Raw genomic sequence first — 24,823 nt, 5'->3', positions numbered from 1 at the left:
AAGTAAAGGCCATTCAATCTTAAGTTTTCAACGCTGATTGTGAAAACCACAAATTCTTTCCAAAAGTGATTAATGTTATTTTCAAATCTTTTAATCATTATCTTGAATTGTTTGGTCACACACCAAGTAATTTCAAACCTTATTCTGTTTTTTTTTTCACAAGATGTTGAATTCAAATCATTTGTAACTATTGCATTATGTTATGTCATCTAATGTTTTTTGTTTATTTATTTAATGCATTAAGCATATGTGAGCACAATTTCACTGGTCTGCATGTACATCTACCTGCTACTTTGGGGGAAACAGTTTTTGTTTTTTTTTAAACCCTAATCCTTCTTCCCATATTTGAAATTGGCATTGTGGTCCTGTGCTAGAAGGTTCTTTGCATAAACTTTATTCTACTGTGACTGAAATCTCCCCATTTGACCTTTTTTTTTATGTGGTCATCATTGATTTGAAAGGTATCATTTGCTTGCAGTCACATATTCTTACCTGGTTCCTGAAAGAGAAATTGAATTCAAAGTTTATTCTTCACTCTAAGATCAGAAAACTCTGAAATCAGGAAATATCACATTTCGCACCATCCTTTTTAGACCACTGAGATGAAAAATAACAGTTTTCATCATTATTCTTCCACAGTGTACTTTTTCTTTTACTTTTGTGCTATTTATGTTAAGTTTTAAAAAAACAAACGAGCTCTATCTTTTCTACCAGCATAACACAGAAAAGTGAGGCAGTGTGTAGGGACACTAGCTCTTGAGACAGTCTGAGGGAAGATAAGGTGTGATTTATGTGCAGTTTCACGCTGTCTTGGGATCAACTCATCTCTTCCTTTCCATCTCCCATCTTGCTCGCATGTTCTTGCTCTCGTCACAACCACGCAATTGGTCAAAGGGAGTGGGAGGGGAGGGCGTCCACGGTGGGTGACAGAGACCATGTCACTGGGTCGTTGCGGGACTTGCTCCTATAAAAAGCTGCGCTGACTGCGGCGCAGCGCATACTTTCTCTGCTCAGGTGAGTCGTGCACACAGAGATGCGTGTTATGGAGCGCACTTTCCGAGAGCAGCTCTTTTTTCTGGTGTTGTGTCTGTCCGTCCTCAAGGGAGACTCCAGATATATTGAGGTAAGTTGGGTATGTATTGAAAATTGATCGTCGTTCACTTCTCAAAAGATAAATAGATTCAGGTTAATTTTTTTGCCCCCTCTGTATCCCTCCTCCTCCAGCACAACAATGACATCTCCACGGATGAATTATATTCATTTTTCAACTCGGAACTCAAGAGAGAAACACCTGATATGTTGATGTATCGGCGACCTTTGCGTAAGTCATCCATACTTTGCTAAATATATTGTTTATAAAACCTCTATATGTGTGTTTAAAGCAAAGTAAACAAGCCAGATATGCATTTATTCATCTATTGTTAATAGATAACACATTTTCAAAGTGCTTTCTTCTTTCAATCTAGTTTTTAAAATAATGAGAAAAAACGTACAATAAAGAAAAGAGTCTCATCATTCAAAGTACTTATTTGTGTTTTTCAGGTTGTTTTTGTTTGTTTTGCACATCCAGTCATTCTTGTGTGATTGTCTGTTAGGCTGCCTGGACATGGTCGCAGTGGAGGGTCAGTTCACCTTCACAGCAGAGTCTCCTCAGCTCAACTGTGCCGCTTTCTTCATGGCAGAGCCCAATGAAGTGATCAGTGTGGATTATGACAATGTGGACGCTGACTGCAGCGGAGGGGACTTCATCACAGTAAGATAACAAATCTGCTCACTGGAACACTCTTTTCCTCCACTAAAAAGATGCAAACAGCATCTTGGTGCATTCGGTTTTTAGCGCCCTCAAATGTTCCACAGCAACAGCTTCTCAGGTATCTCATATATTTTGGTCTATACTCAGAAATCACAGACAATGAAATACAAGCTTGTTCTGCTTTTGTGTTGCAGTCTTTTTCTTGTTTTTATGCCACCAAACACTGGGATCAGTTAACGAGCTAAGATTAGAAGCACTTCCTGATTAGACAAAAAGCTCCTTTGATTGTGTTAAACCTGCTTACTTTAGGTGACCTTCCCTCGACACTCAGCATGCTTTTTAAACCCAAAGGGCCAAACATTTTTGTTAATCATAAGCGTTCCTCTGTACAGCTCTGCTCATGGAGAACTTTAAGCAAAGCATTTTTTTTTCTCTCTATTAACGTGTCCCACAAAGGTGTTTGATGGCTGGGTGATGAAAGGCGAAAAGTTCCCCAGCTCCCAGGACCACCCGCTGCCTCCATACGAGCGCTATGTGGATTACTGTGACTCTGGCTCAGCGAGGAAAAGCGTGCGCTCCTCTCAGAACGTGGCCATGGTCTTCTTCCGCATTCACAGCGCCGGCAGCAGCTTCACTCTGACGGTCAAGAAACACATCAACCCCTTCCGTAAGCACACGATTGGATTCAGAAAGTGAACCCGAAGAAAATGAATGCACGCACTCAGATGTAGCCCTTTCAGCTTGCAGCCCATTTGTGCAGCAGCAGCTAATGTGTGACTCCGTGGTGACGATACAAGCTTAGCAGGGTGCTTTAGTCATCAGTTGCACCCACAGGGGACAGTTTGCCAACACTGTGTCTCCTCATCAAGACCGTGGACACGTTGCAAATGCTGTCCCCACAGAGAACACGCAGTGAAAAGGCAGATCAGAAAGCAGGATTTAACCCAGATTAAGTTGATTTTCTATTTTTCTATTTTCATTTTTATTCAGAATTTTGTAATTAACTTAGTTTGTTGATAACATCAAACTTGAAAGTTTACACTATGCCTCCGTAACTAACTTATTGAATGTTTATAAATCAGACAGAATGATAAAGATAAAGGAAAGAAATCCAGCCTTGATAACGTGTATGTAAATCACTCATATGATGGTGTGTTTGTCCCTACTTGTGTGAACGTTCCTTCTCTTTGCAGCCTGTAATGTCATCTCACAGTCACCAGAGGGCAGTTACACAATGGTGATCCCACATCAGCACAGAAACTGCAGCTTCTCTATCATATATCCAGTTGCAATAGATATATCAGAATTCAGCCTGGGACACCACAACAGCTTCCCCAAGGTGAGCAAAGTTATTAAATACACTGATTTCTTGCATTAGTGCTATTTGTTTATTTCCTGACTGTGTAAGAAGTATTGCCCCTATTTCAATTCAACGTGGATGCTCTGATAGCTGTTCAAGAAACTCAAAGCAATGAAAAAGGACATTAAGACGGCCTTTTCAGAGCAATGGTTCAATTATATACTACTTCCCTCTTTTCTTCATAGTGAATGTTGTGACTCGTGTGGACTTCCCTTTAAAGTTCCCATGAGTTGGCAAGCAGAGTAAAATCTGTCACTGCAAAATTGAGATTTTCTGTAAAACAGAAGCGATGAGGCAACACCACTTCCAAAAACCAACGTCCGCTACGATCGGTGGGCCGCAGTGGCCCGATCAGGTTTTGCCAACCTTTTCCCATTATCTCAGCTGAAATTCTAAATAAATAAAAGGGTGTTAAACTGGACTCGACATTATCAAGTGTCCCCCAAAAAGTCATGAACATTTTCACTAATTTATAAAAGAAAGAAAAAAAAGGAACGGGCCAGACATAGGTGTTTCTGTCATGGGTGTTGGAGGATGAGAAGGACCCACAAAGCAGACTTGGATGAGGCAGGAGATTGACAGAAAACTTAACTGATTTATTGAAAACTATAACAAAAAAAAAAAACACGGATTAACCGGAACACCAAAAATCAACTGTGAAAAATAAATCCAAATAACTATCAAGAAAACCAAACAGAGAACTAATAACTAAGCGCACAGGCTCAGATGGTAGCCACACGCATGAGGAAATAATGACGTGGATCTGCCAATGACATGGAGACTATATACTGTGGGGAGTGTGATTAGTGAATGAGTGCAGCTGAGGGATAATGAGCACAGGTGAAGGCAGTGGAGCTAATGACCACAACAGATAGAAACTGTGAAAACTATGGAATAATGGCAAGAATCAGAACACAGGACTGATAACATGGAACAAAAGAATAAAGGATTAAACCGTAAAAAAAAACACAGGAAAAAAAGGAACACAAAAACCACATATCACGACAGTTTCAGTGTGGCGTTAAGCAAAACAGATCATGTAAATACACTAAAACACCGAAATTCAAATTGATGGAGACTTTAAAACTTTTAGAACAATCTTTTTATTCTTTTCTGCTATACTGGTCGAGTTTTGTCAAGACCAAGAAGTCTTCAGGTCCCCTTTTCTGCTTGACAGAATGGACAACTGTTTGTTGCGGTGAAAGCAGAACACTTCAAAGATTCTTATATTACCAATGTGCACAAAGGAAGATCCGTTCAAATTGTTGATTTCTCGCCGACTTTTTATGTTTGGAACTTTTTACCATCTTCGTGCTCCTTGTTTTAGTTTTTCAGCTACAACTATCTATTTTTTTTTCTTCTTACAGTTAGCACCAAATACAGACAGTATAGGATTAGCTGGTAACAGTTGTAGAGCCCTGACATATTTCTCCTTTAGGAGTTGGTGGAGTCCAAAACGGAGCTAGACGATGACGACGTCTATGCGCGACACCGAAGCTTGTAGAGTGTTAATCCAACATGGCATGACACAACGTTACCGTTCGATGCAGCCTTAGAAAGTGTTTTAAGTAGCTTAGAACGCAAGTTTACTTTTAAAAAAGAGCAACGTTTGGCGTTGAAACATTTCATTGCCTTGTTCCTCGTCGAATTTCTGTCACTCTACGTACGTCATCTGGTATAAGTGATACAATTGGCTATGAATCGCGCGCAAAGCAGCATAGGAAGAACCAGACGCCATTTGATAGACATTCGTAGCGCCCAATAAACGGCTCTAGGTATTCGTAAACCACGCCTCAAATACGAGAAAATGCACACCTAGTTCCCAGACCACCATCTCATCGAGATGTGGACGCGTCAGCCAGGCTAACAATTGGCATGAATTTAGACCAAATATGCTAAGTGGGTTCTCCCATCCTGTCCTTCCGGAATATCTCTAAAACATTTCAGTACACCAGTGCATTTTTGGAAATGGCTTATGTCTTTCCTACTATCTAAAAAATAGTTACACAGCCATCCAGGTGGTCCTACATAGGAGGTCCAAAGTGGACTCAACAGGGAAATTTGGCCCATAAGAATAAAATCATAAGATCTTCAAACAAGTGCTTTTTGTCAGAGGTTTGTCACGATAGACTTTTTCAGATGTCTTAGCAGGCAATGAACAAGTGCATTTGTGCTGGCTGCATTCCATTTTGATGAGGTTCAGCTGGTTCAGACACTTCATGACAAATTATTAATGAAAATCAAGTATTTTTACTCTTTCAACTTGACCACATAGTGCACCCAGTGTTTGGGCCAAGGTTGAGCAGCTGCAGCCACAGATACAAGCGTATGAAATGATGCAGAATTAGATCAAAGTGGTTTATTTTAATGTGGAAAACACAACTTCCAAAAGTGATGTTTTTATTCAGTGCCAGGGGAGGGAGTTTAAAGGCATTGTTAGTGTAGTTTATTTCCCATTTGCCTTTTCTGCCATGACGGCTTCAAATGTGAAAAAAAAAAAATTGCTTGTAAATGTAAGGATGGGCAATACTTATCAAAGAGAATTTCAACAATACTACTAATCAGTCACACAGAAGCATTTAAACCGTATCCTATTTTTTACTTGGATTAACTGTAATCCTACAACACAATCAGATCCTGGAAATTCAATGACTTAATGTGTTGAGAAACTGAACCCAGCTTATTGCTCATATTTGGCATATATCATATGCTGATTTCCACAGAGATCATTGCCTGGATGTGCAGAAACTGGGGATTTTGTGCAGCTTTTGGGAGGAAATGGCATTGATCCATCTAAGCTGTTTCCCATTACTGACCTCTGCATCTCCTTCACTGGACCCAGTAAGAACACACCGATGCCTTCCTTCGCTCACATTGAACACACCTTCTTGTGGACCACTTTAAAACAATTTGTTCGTCTTCCCCCTGCAGCCCATATGAAGATCGGCTGTGATAACACAGTGGTCAGGATGGTGTCCAGCGGGAAATTTGTCAGCCGAGTGTCGTTCAGCTACCGGCTACTGGACAGGCAGGAGTTACAGACGATCAAACTCAACGATGTGGAAAACTTCTGTTTCAACAACTGATTCTAACAGGATCATAATGGGACAAATGTATCATTTGACTGCAGACATTTTTAAAGTTACTTTATTAAAGGCAAAAGAACCACCCAGTCAGTCTAAAATCCAAAGACACTGATGTAAAAGTGTACAAAGAATAAGATGTATCCTGGCATATAGATGGCCACATTTTCAACCATTTTCATTTTGTCATCTTTTATGGCGCATTGTTGTTGCTAAATATATCTGAGTTAAGTGTCCTTTCATGTTTGATGTAACTGCCATTGTTTTTATTTATACTTTGTTTACAATATCTGTCTTCAATCGGATGATACTTATTGTTATGTTATTTATGGGTTTGTGATCGACATTCTTAAAGAGGAATGGTGCTAAAATGAAGTTTTACCATCTCTTTGTGTGAGTGAAACACAATGTGCTGAATCATTCCCTGCATATGAAGATATAAATGAGACAAATATCGGTACTCATCGCCATTATGTGGTAAATTTGATTTAAAAAAAAAAGAAAAGAAAAACATTTTTGTAATAAAACTATACGGCATGGCAAAGCACTCACCTGTGGTTTTCTTTTTTTCTAAGTGATGTTAAAAGCATGCCTCCTGTTTCAGGTGTCAGGAGTCTTGCCTCTCATTTATTTTCAGTGGGGTGACATTGTGCGTTGCCAAGTTGAATTCTGGATCCATTGCTTAAGTTTGCCCGTGTGGTTTGCAGCTGAAAGTTGAGAATAGCTCAACTTTTCATGCAGCAGCTGAGGCACTAGCCGATCTAATCGCCTGACTAACTGCAAGACTGATTGCCGCTACAGTTTTGAATGCTTGTCCACCCATCATTGAGCTTTAAAGCATCACAATCGTGTGATGCTGCGTCACACGATGAGAAACAGAACTGTGCTGCGCAGCAGTCCACACACTCATTAAAACTTACTGCACACACACAAGGATACTGTACTCTGTAGCTCTTAATGTGAGGACATGATCATCATTGTTATTTGACCGAGCAGATATTCATCTCTTCTGGTGTGTTGAGTGCAACATCTCTAAAACCCTGTGAGGGAATTCCTTCTAATTCAGTTCAAATATTCACTAGCATTCAATTATAAGGTCAAATATAAAGCCTCCGATACCAAATGCTGCCACTTTTTTTGCTTTTCTGACAGTGTGATATTCCAGAGGCATGCTAACATAGTGATGCTGGTTCTAATTGCTCATACAGGCTGGGGATAATCCTCAATTTTTTGACAGATGTCAGAAGTCAGTGCACCTTTACAACTTTTCAAATGCAATTCTTGTTATGCCTGTATTTTTTGTGTATGTCTTCAGTTTTGTTTCCCTCTATAAAAGCAGTAAAGCCACTATCATATTATTCCAAGTGTGTGGTAAACATTTTTTGGAACGATTCGTATTTAAATCACTGATGCCTGTACCATAAAGCTGCTTAAACTTCTACTTACTCTGCAATATACTTATTATTCTTAAGGGTTCAGGTGAAGGGATTACTTTGACTTAAGCAAAGCTCAACAGGTTATTCTAATTTTGAAAATGAGTTTGAATGCCTCATTTGGTGATTTACTGTACTGCAGAAAAGTCTCCAAAGATTCAGACCACCTTGACTAATGTTTCACCTGTTTCTTGGCTGTTTTTCTGTTCTAGTCTGTCCTGGTCAAACAAAAGCTCGTTGTGACCTCACTTCCTGAATTTGCATGTCCCATCCATTGTTACTGTGATCTCAGAAACATGTTGAAACATGTTGATCATAAAATGATCAAATGATGGCCTTTTATAAAGACCGTTATGTTCATCAAAATTCTTTAATGCCACAAGAATCAGCAAACGAGGGATCCACACCAATTGGATTCATTTCAAATCACCAAACAGACTTCCCCAGAGATCCTGAGATCAGACTTTGGGAGTCTTAAACCTGTATCAAAACTACAATAGCGTCAAATTTAATCATATTTCAGCTTCTCGGTGTAGAGAAATGCACTTTGGGCTATTGCTTTGGCAAAGAAACAAAAAGCCATTCAGGCTTTGAGCGAAGGATGTCGTTCATCATCCCCTCACATGTTGAATGACGTCACTGTCCCTGATGAGTCTTTTTCGTATATATCACCCCCTCACTGCCCTTACTGAGAAAGCAGCAGGTGATATCTTTGAAAATAATGACTTGAATAGCGCAAACCAATGAAGCGGCAAGTGATTAAAGGCCTGCAGGTATGTTATCACTGATAGACACCTGCAGTCACACAACAAATGAGTGTGTATTGTATTAACATGTACCTCTAGTAGTCTTTCATTCATTTTGTTTGAGTAGTATAGCAGAGGACAGTGAGGATACGGAGCTATACAGCTATCTAAGAAGATGAAAGGGACTTAAAGGATGAGGCTATCCCATGACTATCTACTGTTTCCACCAACATTTCCAAATATTGGTATTCTCTCTGATAGTTTATGGCAAATTTGGAGTAAAATACAATGCCAACAAGCTTGAAGAAAGTTTTTCCAAGCTAAAAACACCAATCAGAAAAGTCGTAATTCACATTATTGACAAATATAACTAAAACGGAAGGAAAAGCTGCATTGTTGACTCTTTTCAGTTGAAAATGTTGATTGCTTGGGATTATTTCACCACGCAGTAAAATCAATAGGTGTAACTGGCTTAGAGTAAACTAGTGTTGGCTCCTATCTCATTGAAGAAAAATGTCACCCAGTGTAACTGAAAGAATCTGATCCTTTTCTTGATGACTCTCCATTACGTTTCTGTCATATTCTTAAATGTGTGTTCTCCTGCTCTGTTATCATCTGTGTTTTCTATAGATTCCCTCTGTGCTCAGTGATGTGACTAATAAACAAGCTCGATGACGCATTCGCTCCATGACACAAAAGAATCTAATATAACATGGCCTATTGGTGATTCCCTGCAGTCTATAGAGTGTGACACAGATCTTTTCTTCTTTAAATTGCCACTTTAAGCTATGCAACCTTCAGATCACATTATTATATGCCATGATATTGTTCAAATGAAGTGATTTTTTTTTAGACAGACAGGTTGCTTTTGACGATGTTAGTTATTATGAGTTCTTCTCGTACTTTACAGAGTGAGAAAATCAAGCTTGACATTTGAATCTTGGCTCTAATGGGAAAATTATTTATCAATAATTTGCATATCAGCATGACCTCAGAGCAGACACGCAAAGCTGTGCATCTCGAAATACCAATCATGCATATTCATTTAATGGTTCTAGGAAATGAGATTTGTCACTTTACTTTTTCTAATTTCTTTATAAAAAGTCACCATCACTTATGGGTTGTGCTAAAAAACACGAACATTGGGGAGATATACATAAAAAACTGAATGATTTCTTAAATAATCTATCAATGGAAGAACAGCTTATTTTCACTTTATGGACTCTATTCAAGTATATGTAGGAGGAATGAATCATAAATGCCTCAGTTTTCCTTACTATTTCTGCATTTTTCCAAACATCCAAAGGTAAACAACCCTAATTCCTAAAATGTTGGAACACCATGTAAAATATAAATAAAAAGAGTGCAATGATTTGTAAATCTCGTTGTGTTACAGCTTACAACTAATTAGGTTTATTGGCAACAAATCAGTAACATGACTAGGCATAAAAATAGCACCTCAAAGAGGCAGAGTCTCTCAGGAGAAAAGATGGACAGAGGTTCAGTTATCTGAAGAAGAAAAAAGGTGTCGACAAATTGTGGAGTAATTTCTGAATAATGTTCCTCAGTGTAAAATTGTGAATATTCCAATCTTTTGAATATTCCAGTAGATTCATCTGGAGATATCCCTGCATTCAAGAGGGAGGGCCAAGAACCAATCTTGGATCCCGATGATCATCAGACCCTCAGACCCACTGCATTAAAAGACATGATTCTGTCTTGGACATCACTGCATGGGCTCGGGAACACTTCCAGAAAAAAAACCCTTTCTGTCAACAAAATTCACTGCACAGTCCACAAATGCAGGTTAAAGCTCTAACACACACAAAAAAGAGATATGTCATGTCTCGTGACCCCACACAAAAAAACAGGCTATACATTATGTTGCCATCTCATGACTAAATTTGGACCCTGCTACGTGTAGTACATATGGACAAATGTACATCAGTTTGTTCATTGGTGTACAACATCGGTGTGCCCATACGCCTTAAAATGGATCATAAGATTAATATTTAGCTTTGAGGAGTATAGATTTTTTTCATGGTTTCACACTGATTTGTTTAGTTCAGAATTAGGCGTCGACAACAATTATTAAATTATACTGGCACCGAGATGTAAATCATAACAATTAACATTGGACATAATAAAACAACTAAACAATATTTTGAAAATAAAAACTAAGAACACAGTAAAAATTGAAGAAATTCATAATCTATAAAAGATTTAACTAGATTTAACACAAAACACAACAGCGCTTTAGAAAATAATTCAGTTTTTTTCTGAAATGTGGTGCTTTGTTGTTGTTGATTTCCTAAAATTTAGTGTTTTGTGTTCCATAGTTTTTTTTTTTAATATATTGTTGACTTTTCTTGTTGTGTTTTTTGTTTTTTGTTGTTGGTAAGCACCTTTGGTCAATTGTAGATATGCTATATTTATGCATATGCATTCTGCATCAATACTTTCTGTCGGCTGTCTAAAAAACAAGAGGCCATAACAAGGTAAATTGTCATTTTAAAGCATTAAAAGTTAAACTTTTGGTAATTTATTTTTCTCTCAAATGTAAGTCACCTTTTTGATTTTCAATGCTATCATAGGACCTCTGATTTCTGCATCCTGTCCATCAGCAAACAACAGACGGTACGTTATGAGTCAAATGTTACAATATGAATGATAGACAGGCTGTACAAACATTTTTACTTTACTGTGAGACGATGAGGCTTAACGTCACCCAACAGGGGCTGCAGGGCAGCATTTTCCACCCGTGACCTGTAGAAGACATCACTTTCTACACCACTTTCTAGGAAAATCTGCCTCCTCAGGTGTTGCTTCTCACGACCGCTTCTTCTCTTAATGAGCAGCACTGATGAGATATTTACCGTAGATGTCTTAAATGTCCTCATCAATATCTAATATGTTTTCACTGCACAAAGCTGTGATAAAAAGCCTGTATTGTTGTATATTATCGTGTGATAAGCTTCTCGACTACCTTTAAAGATCTGACCATGTCTCTGTCAGAAAATGTTGATCACAAATTAGAAAACCATTTCAAGTAGATATACTTTACTTTTTCTGAGCATTTCTATAACATGTGTGCTTAAATGCATGCAAATGCAATTGCAACAATTTTTACAAAAAAACTCAAATGTACTTAGGCAAGTTCCTGCATTGTTAAAACATTATCTACGATGTTAGTAGAAAAAGATAGATTAGATACATATAGTCTTTCTTATGCCCATCAATTATGAGTGTACATTTTCCTCACACTTTGCTTGAAATGTGTATCCAAATCCTGTTAACACATTGTCTCGTGCAGATGTCCTCTTTATAATTATCTCTGTGAGATTCACCAGCGAGGTCCTGGATGCTATTAACTTTGCCCTGCCAACATATCCATCGCCCCTGGCTGCATTCAAGCTATTTTGAGTTGTTGGTGCCATGCACTTTTAAATGAAACTGATCGCTTTTCCCTAAAAATGACTCTTTGAATTTTATCACATTCAATATGAATCATTCCTTTCTGAATAATTGCATTTTGATTTAGATTTTTTTTTTCACATCTACTAATTCATTTATACTCTCTGACTGCCTTGTATGTTTGAAATGATGTATATGCATATGTTTCATTCAAGGGAAACAGACAATTGTCTATGCATTCATTTATGTCTTAGGCACACTTTTAAGCTGTTTTACTGCTTACCATACAAGTATAAAGTATAGTGACCTGGAAACACCACTCTAGGAGTGCCCTTGTGTTCAACGTGAACCTCGTATGATTTCTCATTTTGTTCATTTAAGAAAGGTTATAAGTGTCAGAACATCAAAATATAAGACACACAAAGCTCACCTTTTCATAAATTCTTAGCCAGGGACAAGGTTATCATATTAGCCACAGTTAGAAGCCCCATGTACATTATAACTGTGGCATCTTTTGAATTATTATTATTTTTTTATGTATTGTGCCCATCAAACAAACTATATATTACATAAGATAACATTTACACCTCCTCCGTCATTACATCTCATAATTTAGGCTAACTTATACTGTTGGATTACAAAAAGTTTAAAGATTGTATTTTTTTCCCCACTTTTCACAAATAAGGCATGATATTGTAGGAAATACGATTATAACCTGTAATTGTTAATAGGAGTACAATTTGCAGTATGAGGACGAGGTCAGACACATCAAAACACACATTAAGCATATAAATGAAGAAAATGAAAGCACTACCGACATACACACACATGCACAAACACACAGGTCACTCGTGATGAGGAGTTATGAAACAAAGAGTGACGCACAAAGTGACGAAACAGGGGAATGGACAGCATGAGGGAGATAAGCGCTTGAGGGATATTTGAAAGACATTCGTCACAGGTGGCAGATACATTTGGAGGAATGACACATGAAGGGAGGAAAAACTGTTCTGGCAACCTTTAAATGGAGCAAACAACCTATAGCGATCCTGATTTACGTGCAACTCATACACTTCTTTATATGCAGTGATGGTCTGAATTATTGTGACGCTTGAAGCACAGGATTTTAAATATTTTTTTAAATCAACACTAACAGTTCTAATATTCTATATGATAAAAAAAAATTTTTCACTGGTTAAAACTCATCTGGGCTTAATTTCTGTTGTGAATATTTACAATATTAATACTTTCACATTCTAAGAAGGACAGTGCATCCATATATTTCCACTTCTGTTTTTATGACCACTTTGTTTATTTTACTTTGTAATATTATTATTGTTGTTAATAACTGTATGTTTTTATTGTTGATTTTTATTGTATTTTCTGTGCACTTCTTGTGAAGCACTTTGTGACCTTCATTGTATGTGAAAGGTGCTATATAAATAAATATTACTTACTATTACTACTTACTTCCTCTTGCTGGTTGATCTTCCACTTCAGTCCTGCTCTTTCTATTTGTTGTGTACATGTTTGTTCAGAAGGTTACACCACACTTACAGCACAGCTGATATTGTACAAGAGAAATGAATAGCTATTGTTTCTCTTTCTAGAACAAAATCCCTGTTTCTTCTGTCTTGTGATCAGCAGCCTCCCTACAATTTCCAATTCCAAGCTATTCCAAATCCCTGTATTTGTTACATTGTTCGACATTCAGTTAAATTAGATTAAACTGAATTAAATCAAAATAGATTCCATTTCAATTCAATAATGCTTTATTAATCACCAAAGGGGATTGATGCTGCACAATTAATTATTGCTGAAGACATCCTGTTGTTATAAATAGAGGAAATGACAGAATAAGATATGAAGAAAGAAAGTTGAAGTGTATCAGAGAGAAAGGCGTAGTAGAAATCTGTTTAACCTACTTCCCCCTATTTCTTCACTTTGTTGCTGCTCTGCATCCATGGCATCTCCTCTTTAACCCATCTTGGGGTCTTGTTCTAGGAATGACTTGGGCTTTGGAAAGCTCGGTTAGCTGCTCCAACTGCTTAACAACTTTCCTGTTGCCATGGTTATGCATCACAGAAGCTTTTTTTCTTCAATCTTGAAGAGATGCGAAGAAAGACACAGTGTGTCCAGAGCTACTGCAGCAGGCTGCTGGCCTGTAGGGCGGCACCATTCCAGAGTAATATCAGTCATAAAGCTTGGAAACACAATGTTAACCTCTTCAACCCGGAGCCCGGGTTTCAAGCAGGGACTCCAGATAGACTCCTGGGGCTGAACAGGTGAAGTCAGTTTGTCAGATATGTTCGCAAAAAGCATCTTACTCATGTGAAAACACACAAAAACAAACCTTTTCTGAAAACGTTCATGGGGACGAAAGTGTCACGATCTATGCATTTTTTGTGTGTTTTTTTCCGGTTAGTGTCTGTTTAGTCTCTTAGTTTAGCCTTGCCATTTCCTCACCTTTCCTCAGTTCCCTCCTGCCAGTCGTCAGCTCCATTCCTAAATGATTCTAAATAAACAGTTTAAGCTACCTCCTGGCTCCGGCTCCCTGTCTGCACCTGGGTCCTCCTTCCTCACCTCCACCTCCAAACGGTGACAGAAAGCTTCGAAAATCAGTGCGCAAATATATTGACATAGGTTGACCTCGTGTGTATTTTTTCAATATGCCTTAGTGTAGACAGGCCTATTTGCTTGTGTGCCTCAGAGGTTGGAACTCGGAGCTGGAATTGATATCATCCCTAAATTGACAGTGTCATGGCTGGAAGTTGGAAAACCAGATTTACTCTGGTGGGATAGTACAGGCTATAGAGGGTGTACGGGGTACTTAGTTTTCAGTAATAATAGAGAATACCTATTTCTAAATATCCTGATAATATGTGCATCACATTCTGTTAATTAATGTTCTAAAATTAAATATTTCACTGCAGGAAAAAAACGTGACCTGCCAGTTCTTGTCTTTTACAGACTAGAAGGCTTACGCATGAAATCTGGAGAACTAATTTTGTACAAATGCTTGCTTCCTGATGTGTACAAGCAGAAGAGATGTGACCAAGTGCAAATACTGATTTATAAACACAGGCTGTTTATACCTTGACGGACAGGCTGCTTAAAAAGATTCAGACAAAAATTTAACCAAATCACAAACCCAGAGATTATGACAAAACAACCTCATCATTGAGATTCAGGAGAGACCAACTCTGTTTGACACACTGCTGTTTTTTTCTCAATCTACGTAATCTTATGGTTTATCTTATTATATAATGTGCATACCACTCCCCCTACCCGCACTGGCAAGCCATTTCTTTTGGAACAGGAGCAGGTTGTACGTCCTGGTTGTTGTGCTCTTTTGTTTCTTCAGAGGATGGTGACATGAGGACTCCCAGCAGGGGGCCTCTTGTTGCTGCTGGTTCTTCCTGTTCACTTTGTGTATGTGAGCTTTCCCTGTATAAAACCTGTCCAGAGGGATTTCCTGTCTTCAACTTTCTCCATTCAATTCTCTTTGCTTTTTTTTTAACTGAATGATTATTTCCAGTTCACTTCATGATATGAACGACTATACATGTATTCTTTCACACAAAGCATTTCGTGGTATAATAATTTCCTCTTGATCTAGAAGCCATTTGTTATGTATTCAGTTCATGTTTCAACCTATTTTCTTGATATCTAACTGTTCTTCTTCATCAAAAATACATGAAGCCCTTTTTATTTTTTGTTTGTCCAATTTTCATGCATTCCTTTTCAACATCTAAATCATAATATCACTGCCTCTCTAATTTGGAGAATTGCAGTTCCGGTGCAAGCGTTTTTTGTCTTAACTGTTTCATGATTGTGCTACATAATTTGAGCAATTTTCTCTCACACGGGAAGTGATAAGCTGGTCCCCGACTCAAATTTGATGATCTTTTGGAAAAAAAGAGTTTTGTCTGCCTGGAAGTTTGTTCATGCACATGACGTTCATGGGGAAATGAAGAAATAATCGCATGAACATTCTGAGGAGTGTGAGTGACAGAGGAGATAAATCATCAGAGTTGGAGAATATAAATATCCACATCTAAAAATGATCAAATGACTCTCTGGATTGATTGCAACCTTTTACAAATGCAACAAAAAACATAATTACTCCATGGCATCTTCCCACGGGTGATTATCCCGCTCGATTGCAGCCAATCACAGACAAATTGCATTGTAACAGAGACGGTTTTTGCAGACATCTGCACACACAAAAGAATCACACTTGCCATCTGATTTAGTTTCAGTGATTTTCTCCCACGTCACAGCTGAGAATGTCACTGCAAATTAACCATCTACCTTTAGTATTTTCGGAATTGAACCTGCAGAGGATTACCTTTACAGCTTCAGCCATTTTTGTCCTCCGTGAGCTGAGAATATTAGCTTCTGTGCTTGAGGGGAAGACGTGTCAGGGTGTTTGTTGGATGCTGCTGGACCCAAGTGGGTCCGTAAAGACTGGGATTGCTGTACATCATTCAGCCTCGGTGCAAAGTCATTTCCCAAAAGACACAACCTCTATCACCTTGAGGGATGTCCAGTAAGAGAAAATTGAATAATGCTTGGATTTGTTGATAATCACAAGTTAGCCTATCAAACATTTCTCGTCTCATTCTTTGTGTATAACATTTACAGGGTAAATTATTTTGTGGGGTTTTTTTAAAAGGCAAAAAGGAAACAAAAGATTTTATTAAGATGCTGTTCTTTCTCTAAAACTTTTAATGCATAAGAATGCCCAATTTCAAACAGACCATACACTGACCTTCACTTAGTCTCACTATAAGTCAGCTGATTCGACTTTCTGTGCATTAAAAGGTGCGCGTCAGAGGATATCTTTCTACAAATGTCAAGAAATAAGGCTTTAAGAAAAGTTTGGTTGAAATGTTCAACATTAACTTCATCGTTAATGCTGCATGTCCAAATAATACAAAAATAATACAATTTTTTTTTTTTTAAATCTACAAAAAGAGTTGAAATAGTGTTGTTTATTTACTACGTTTAGTTCTTGTTTAGTTATAGTTTTGGTGTTGTTTTTCCAGATTAGTTTTGTTTAGTCATTGTTTACCCAAAGTCTTCAATAGCTGTGTCAAATAAAATGTCATCTTAAAGTAAAATATAGAAACAGTTTGATTCCTAATCTAACTATTTCTATGCATGTCAACAAAAGGAAGGAAATCAAACACACGGGATTTTAAATGTTATAGAGAATGTAAAGTCAAAGCACCATCACTGAAACACCTGGTGAACTCTTGACATGTTTACTGTGTACTTGTGCATTTTTCCATGACTTTAACTTCACATCAGGATGAGGGGAAAAGTATTTCTCCTTGTGGAAGAGCCAAATCCACGGGGGACAAAATGTTTCCTGTTTGATGCACCATCGGGGAAAGATTACATATTAGACATCTGACATTTGGAATTTTGCAAGAACAAGAGTCTGAACTTGGACATCTGTTGGGACAGAAGTTAAGCAAGATGCACAGGCACAATTTTAGATGACGAAGATTTTTGTTTCATAAAGGAAAATGTCACTGAATAAATTACCTCTTTATGCCATCTTAAGTAAATAAAACAGGAAGAGAAAAGCTTTAGACTTTAACCACAAGTCATCCACTTTGGATGACTTACATAAAGGGTACATTGCACTTTCTAATTACACTCATTCACAGTAAAATAAAGACGTCAATAATTTGCATCACTCAGGTAACTGTTTTAAACTTACAATCCAACAGTGGGTGGAAAGGAAAAGCTACAGCAGAACATTCAACTGTTAACACGTGAAATGTGATGAGCTTAAACTACAAACTTGAGATTTACATTTGGTTTTACATTTAGTTTTCTACAACTACTTGGCATTTTTATTCTGCCCTTGGAAGAAGTCATTGCAGGCGACGGTCAGGGCGGCCACCAACACAACAAACTCATTGAAATCCACCTCGTTGTCCTTGTTAGAGTCTAGGTCATTCATGATTTTCTCCACCAGCATCGGATCTTTCTGAGACTATAAACAAGCAGAGAACAGAAATTAATTACAAGACGCAGTTTCGGGCTTCTCTTTAGCTTTCCCTCGTGCCTTTTTGTGATCATCCCTCAGCTTGGAAACCGATACTGTAACTGCTCAGACCCGTGTTTGACCAATTAAGAATACTATATTGCAGCAGCCATGCTCTAGTTTTGACCACTGGAGCTTAATACTCACACAAAAGGAAAGCAGAGTAACGTTGCTGCTAAGTGATCCATGCTCACATGCAATATTTTCTGCTTCGCCCATTTTCCTTCAGGACAGAAAAACAAGTCTCAGCTCTCCTTTTTGGCCTTCTGACGTAGAGGCAGATTGAAAATAGTTTTTAAATGTAGGTCGTTAAATTATGTACAAATTTTTTTGGAGTAGATGTTATGGGAAGGGAGTTCCTGCCATAAAATGACAGAAAATGTGTAGTATTAGCATCACTTTTCAGGGATATTCATTCCCTGTGTCACAACATCAAGATGTTTCAAATTTGCGTTTGAAAGTTAGTCGACAGTAGACAGTAAACATAATTTTTAAAAAAAAGAATGGAGGAGGTAACCCTTTGATGAAATCTTATTTATGAGACAGAGCACATTGGGTTTGTGCTGAAAGGATCAAATCTTCTTGCTTTGACTGCACTGTAGGGGTCTGACAAGGCTCTATTCATGGGACAACTTTTTTTCATACTTGTTCATGACTGACGACGCAGGGATTTTCACACAGGCAAACAGTATTCCAAAGTCATCTGTGATTCATAAAACTGCAATGAACCAAGCTCAGGACTGGATCGTCAAGGCGTGTCTCTTTTTAACTATTAAAGAAAGTACAAAAGCCGTGTCACATTTTACATTGTAAACTAATTTCAACATTTTGAGAGTCAGCACTTACGAGGTGTAAACACTGAACACTGCAGTTAGTTGCTCATTTACAGTTTGAACGACACACAAGACAAAAGTCCCTTTTTCTAAAAGCCATTAAAAGCAGGTGACAAACAAAGCTCTCGTAACAGCATTGTAACGTTCTTTATCAAGCTGAAATAAGCTTGTTACATACAGATTTGCATGGACTTTACACACGTCCTTTCAATGAACTCACCATACAGAGAACTAAAAGTGGAATATTTACTTGGGGATTACTAAAGGGGTCTCTGAGGTGCTATTAAACGCAACTCATTTGAACAACCCATGTTGTCATTGAAAGGAAATGAATACTGGTTTCAGTTTACCACTTACTTTAAAGGGAGACTTCCACCTGCTCCACCTTTATAGCTTAGCCTAGAAAAATTGCTGAAGGAACATGAAACCTGTGATTACTTTTCATTTCTGTACATGCGTGCGATAGATTGTCCTCTTTTTCCATTTGAAGTTTATGCTGTCTTTTCTGTTTTGTATTTCTTATTTCAGCATATTCGTATCTTTTATGTTTTTCTTGCCTGCCTCAACTCAGCATGTTTATCTCATGAATATTTGCATTGATGTTCATCCACTTTCACGATTCCCAGTTAGATAAACAAATTAGTTAAATAAATCTATCAAGTTTTCTGTTGGCAGAAGCTGGTGGTGATTGTCTTACTGGGCAGCTGCATCTATTCTCAGAGGTGACTAGCTCAGGGGGATTTGATGACGTCATGGGGATGTCTATATTTGGAGGTGATATGGGCCACTGATGATGATGATGATGATGATGTGTGAGCACCTGAGGCTTTCCATCCGCTTGAAGGAGGACAAGCAATGCGGAGAAAAACGAGTGAAAGCATCAGAGGTTTTAGACCTCAGCCGCTTTGTAGACACAGTCTTAATCATTTGAAGTCGGAGGCTTTCCACACTGCTATCACACAGACTCAGGACCTGGACTTATCTCAAATGACCTTATCTATCTCCTTCTCCACTTCCTTTATATCCCACCGTGCTATGATGTGAGAGTCACCAGCAGTCACTCTGACAGCTGGATAGCGATCAGTGAAAAATCAATTTCCTCTCACAAGGTCAGAATGCTAAATCATCTGAAAACGGCATCATCTGATTTGACCTCCCAATGAATAAGGCACCAGCAAAGCCTCCCCCAAAGGGCGGAAAATCCCGTATCAAATTATTGCAATTACAAGTGGTCATCGGAGAACAATAAGAAATGAGTCACACAAAAGCTCACAAAGAGGACTGGATTTCCTTTGCTGCCAATTTAAAATTCCACTTCATGACACACTAACTGAGATTTATGTGTACAATAAACGATTAAATAACAACAAAACCATTGCGTTGAAATGTCTACTTTACCTTGAGGAAGTCAGTGAGCTCACTGTTCAAGAGCTGCTTCAGCTCGCCTTTGTTGAGCTTGTGTTTATCTCCATCATTCCCAGAGTAGTTGTAGAAAACTGTTATCAGCGCGCCCATGGCGCCCTCAAGCTGGCTCGGCATTATGCTGGAAGGATAGAGACTCTTGCGGTTTCCTGAAAAAAAAAAAAGTATGACATGCTTTATCAACTCTACAACATTATTTAAAGAAGAGAAAAGAGCAGTTAATTGTGGATGAGAGAAGTGTTCTCACCTGGTTAGAGTCCTGCACAAATGTGATGAGAGATGCTACGGCACAGCTTGTTTATTAGGAAATGGCGAGGAACTAAGTGGGCCGTCCTCCATCTTTGTGGAGATAATTAATTCCACAGGTGACAAGCCCATGGTAACTGTCTTCCTTTCCAGATTTTAATCAGTGTACTTAAGTGAAAAACAAAGCATGCACTGATGCAGCATTGGAGCCCTCATGGGCATTCATCAAGGTCTGAGCCACGAGTGGGTCTTCACACAGGTGTCTGCATCACTCGATATATCCCTGAAGTATCTCCAGTACTGTGCAACAGTTAATCGACGGGAAGATGGGTTGAGACCTGTCTGCCTGCCCTGATGTGATCATCTTAGAGGAAGAGGTTTATTAAGAATGACACTCTGTCTTCCAAACTTCACTGAATGCACAGGCTGCTTCGTTTTACCTTTAGTATCTTCTTTCAATGATTAAACACATTTATATAGTTGCACAATTCATTAAAACAACACTGTTGATATATGTTTATATATATATATATATATATATATATATATATATATATATATATATATATATATATATATATTAGGGCTGGGCAACGATTACATTTTTTATCTAATTAATCACATGAATTCCCTGATTAATCACGATTAATCACATTTGTACGCAAAATCCAAAAATGAATTCAAAAGTAGTGTATAGCTTTTAGCATTTAGTTTTACTTTAAATGTACTGCCATATGAATGGAAGTGCCATAACATTTGTTGTGCAAACACTCTTTTAACATCAGCATTTTTATGTAGTTTTTATGTAGAAGCCTCGCTCCACTGTCTGTTTCCTTGAATGACTTGCTGTATCAGTTGTGTGTTTTGCCTTTAAGTGATATTTTAGACTGGAACAACTACGGTGAGAAGACAATTCAACTTGGCAGTGTTCACAGATGACTTTGGTTCTGTCGACTCCACCGTCTGGAAGAACTTTAAAATGAAAATGGCCGAGTAAAAGTTCCGTACCCTTCTCCATGTTTGGTGGATCCGCTAATTACTTTCTTTTCCGGTTCCGCAGCAGACAGCAACATACTTTTACAAAATAAAAGCCTGTGAGCAACAGACTTGTACAATAATAAAATAAATAATAAAACAGGGGTGGTCCATGGCATTGTGGGTTGAGCAGGCGCCCCATGTACAAGAGGCTATAGTCCTTGCTGCAGCTGGCCCCGGTTCGAGTCTTGCACCGGACGGCCCTGTGCTGCATGTCGTTCCCCCTCTCTCTGCCCCCTGCTTCCTGTCTCTCTGAACTTTCCTATCCATTAAAGACACCAAAGCCCCAAAAAATTATATACATTTTTTTCTAAAAACTGCGTTAATGTGTGATAAAATACTGATTGATGTTAAATAACTGATGAGTTAACGCGATAATAACGAGTTAACTCGCCCAGCCCTAATATATATATATATATATATTTTAATCTGGCATCTTAATTCAATTCAATTCAATTCATTTTTATTTATATAGCGCCAAATACAACAAATGTCATCTCAAGGCACTTAGATAGTAAGTCCAATTCAAGCCAATTGGAATTCAATTAATTAATAATAATCATAATTCATAAAATAATCCAATTCGTTCATATAGAGCCAATTCAAAAACAATTTCCTAGCTAAGAAAACCAACAGATTGCACTGAAAACTTTTTGTTTTTTCGGTCCAATCTCCCGGCCTGAGCGGCGTGCCTGAGGCGACTGTGGAGAGAAACGACTCCCTTTTAACAGGAAGAAACCTCTGGCAGAACCAGACTCAGGAAGGGTGGCCATCCGCCTCGACCAGCTGGGGTTTGAGAAGACAGAAAGGGGGGGGGGGGGGGGGGGCGCGGCGGCGGCGGCACTGTAACACCATTCAAAGGATATCTGTTGGAACAGGGAAACACGAGTTAATGACCACAATAATGTCACATATACATAAAGAGAGTAAAGTGAGGAAAGGTGTGACAGATGAGGCCCCCCAGCAGTCTAGGCCTATAGCAGCTTAACTATGGGATGTTTCAGGATCACCTGAGCCATCCCTATTCAAGGTAAACACAAGAAACTTGTGCTAACGAAAATAAATAAATAAATAAAGGACCAGACTCAGTGAGTAATTCCCTATACTCCCTATATAGATCCATATATAGAACCATCTTTTACAGCCACAAGCTACCTCAGCCTCTCACCAACTGCACACCAGTCACAGCGGGGTGGGGATGCAAACCCTGGTTCGGGTAGGGGGAGAAATAAAAGAGGTAAGATAAGCGGGAATGGGATTCAAACCCTGGTTCGGGTAGGGGGTAATGAAAGTATAGAAGGTGCCAGAGGTGGAGGGAGGACAAGACACACTAGCAGATTCAGCAGACAAACTCACCTAAACAGTCCTATAATCACTAAAAATACCAGCAAAAACAAAGCCATACAACTCACTCTCACCAACTGCACACCAGTCACAGCGGGGTGGGGATGCAAACCCTGGTTCGGGTAGGGGTAGAAATATCTTACTACTCTTTGTTTTTGCTACCAATGTTTTTAGTTTTGTTTTTTTGTGAGATTTGAGGCATTTTTTTCCCTTTGAATAACTGGTAAATAAGAGCATCATCAAGATAAAATATTCACTAAAAAAAGCAGACACTTTGGAAAGACAATAACAAAGGTCTGGACACCCTCGACAGGTCGCCAGTCCATCACAGGGCCACACAGAGGCAAACGAGACAAACAACCACACACACGCTCACACTCAGTCCTAGAGACACCAATTAACCTAACATGCATGCTTTTGGACAGTGGGAGGAAGTCGGAGTACTCAGAGAGAACCCACGCGTAAAGTGTGAATCTTAACTAGCTATTCATGTAGAAACCACCCGTAACATGGAGCAGGATAAAGGCAATAGAAAAGGATGGATGGATTGACCATTACCTAATTCTCAACAGGTGAAATTAAGGAAATTAATTATGTACTTTTTCTTGTTTTTGTTACAATTGGAGGATAAAGAGATGACCCAAATGTGGGAACAGACATTAGGTAAAAGGTGCATTAACTAGGAAACCAAAAATACAGCTGACCCAGAAAATCATGAACTGAACTCTGAAAACAAAACTTAAGACAAAACAAACTAAATTGTGAGAGCTGACATGGCCAGAGCTATAGGGAACAGCCATGAGGAAAGTGGCAGCGAGGGTCTGATAAAGACTGATACCATTCAAGGGGAATGTATACTGAAGGGAATGAACGAGGAAGTGATTGCAGCTGAAGCTGATTGAGTGGAGACAGGTGTGCAGTGGGGCTGAGAACCAAAACAGGGGAACTGAGGCTCAGAGTAACAAAAAAGAAACTCAAAAGACAAGAAAATCAGAACACAAGAAACACTTAGAGTAACTGAAAACCAAAAGACAAACCAAGACCAAACAAATAAAATAAAGAATAAAGAACAAGAGAACAAACAAGAACAAACACGGAAAAACCAAGACAAGAAAAAACAAATGTAAAGTCCAAAAATCCACAAACCCTAACAGTATGGTGAAGTTCTCTTGCTATGTACTTCACCATACTTAACTGCATAAAGAGAATGTACGTTTTACACCATGACGTGTTTTTAGAAATGTGTAATAATGAAAATGGTCCTGTGGAATAAAAGGCTTCGTAACCACAGAGCATCACATCTAAGTTCCACTGTGTAACATTTAGGGCAGGAGAGCAGTTCCCTGAAATATTTGTTCTACTTTTTTTTATCAGTGTAGGAATCACATGAAAATAATAATGATTTTGTTTCATCACCTCGGAACAAACAATATAAATCCAAAGACAACACAAGCTGCCCTTTTCATTTTCCTACCATGTTACCAAAGTAACCAGAAAGAAAAAACCAAGTGCCATCTCCAGAGTGGCCCTTTTGCACTTTAATACATGTTACACACACCATCGTTTGACATATTAGCAGTGTGTTTTTTCTTAATAATGATGATAATAATAAGAAGAAACTATCATTACTCTATCAGCTCCACCGTTGCATAGTGAAATGTTACATGCCCAGTAATATTATTGTAATGTTTTAAATACTTGAACGCAGTTTTTCTAGAGAAAATAATTGCTTTGTATTTGGGAGTATCGTCCATTGACTGTTTTGGGCTTTCACATGCGCGGGCATACCGACAACCGGTAAGTGACATGCTGTTTATAAAGTTGTTTTGTAACGTCCCCATGCCAGTAATGTGAGAACCATGCATATGGTTTTGATGGTAAGGCTTGTGACTTTATTGTCGGATGGTTTATAAAGTGGTGTGACGTTTCTGCAGTGTGCAAGTTGTTGTTTTACGTGGAAGGTTTAGCACTTGCCCCTAGCCACCACGTAGTTGGCTAGCATGACAGGCTGCGCAAACAGCGCAAACGCCGCACAGGGAGCGCAGATTTGCACCAGTCTGTGTCCTACTGTCAGCATTTGACAACCTCTA

At 38.5% G+C, this 24,823-nt stretch overlaps 2 protein-coding genes across 2 annotated transcripts; one reads left to right on the top strand and one right to left on the bottom strand.

Moving 5' to 3' along the window:
- The first annotated feature begins 1,018 nt into the window (after positions 1 to 1,018).
- Positions 1,019 to 6,725, top strand: crhbp (corticotropin releasing hormone binding protein). The gene is made up of 7 exons (XM_075455628.1): positions 1,019 to 1,123; positions 1,225 to 1,321; positions 1,596 to 1,753; positions 2,210 to 2,420; positions 2,947 to 3,092; positions 5,837 to 5,954; positions 6,045 to 6,725. Exons 1-7 carry the CDS (start codon positions 1,034 to 1,036, stop codon positions 6,197 to 6,199), a joined length of 975 nt encoding a protein of 324 aa, XP_075311743.1. The 5' UTR covers positions 1,019 to 1,033; the 3' UTR covers positions 6,200 to 6,725.
- Positions 6,726 to 17,646: 10,921 nt separating this feature from the next.
- Positions 17,647 to 20,225, bottom strand: s100z (S100 calcium binding protein Z). The gene is made up of 2 exons (XM_075456560.1): positions 20,085 to 20,225; positions 17,647 to 17,802 (listed from the first exon to the last, which is right to left on the bottom strand). Exons 1-2 carry the CDS (start codon positions 20,223 to 20,225, stop codon positions 17,647 to 17,649), a joined length of 297 nt encoding a protein of 98 aa, XP_075312675.1.
- Positions 20,226 to 24,823: the final 4,598 nt, after the last annotated feature.

The sequence above is a fragment of the Odontesthes bonariensis genome, chromosome 22, assembly GCF_027942865.1.
Source record: "Odontesthes bonariensis isolate fOdoBon6 chromosome 22, fOdoBon6.hap1, whole genome shotgun sequence".
NCBI classification, from domain to species: domain Eukaryota; kingdom Metazoa; phylum Chordata; class Actinopteri; order Atheriniformes; family Atherinopsidae; genus Odontesthes; species Odontesthes bonariensis.
This window is presented reverse-complemented; position numbering and strand designations above follow the sequence as displayed.

Bases quoted from the DNA above. Each gene is read 5' to 3' on its own strand.
- crhbp (XM_075455628.1), top strand. From the start codon at position 1,034: ATGCGTGTTATGGAGCGCACTTTCCGAGAGCAGCTCTTTTTTCTGGTG. The intron at 1,754-2,209 runs GTAAGATAACAA...TGTCCCACAAAG, and splicing joins GCGGAGGGGACTTCATCACA to GTGTTTGATGGCTGGGTGAT. The intron at 2,421-2,946 runs GTAAGCACACGA...TTCTCTTTGCAG, and splicing joins GAAACACATCAACCCCTTCC to CCTGTAATGTCATCTCACAG.
- s100z (XM_075456560.1), bottom strand. From the start codon at position 20,225: ATGCCGAGCCAGCTTGAGGGCGCCATGGGCGCGCTGATAACAGTTTTC. The intron at 17,803-20,084 runs GTAAAGTAGACA...GCTTGTTTATAG, and splicing joins AGCTCACTGACTTCCTCAAG to TCTCAGAAAGATCCGATGCT.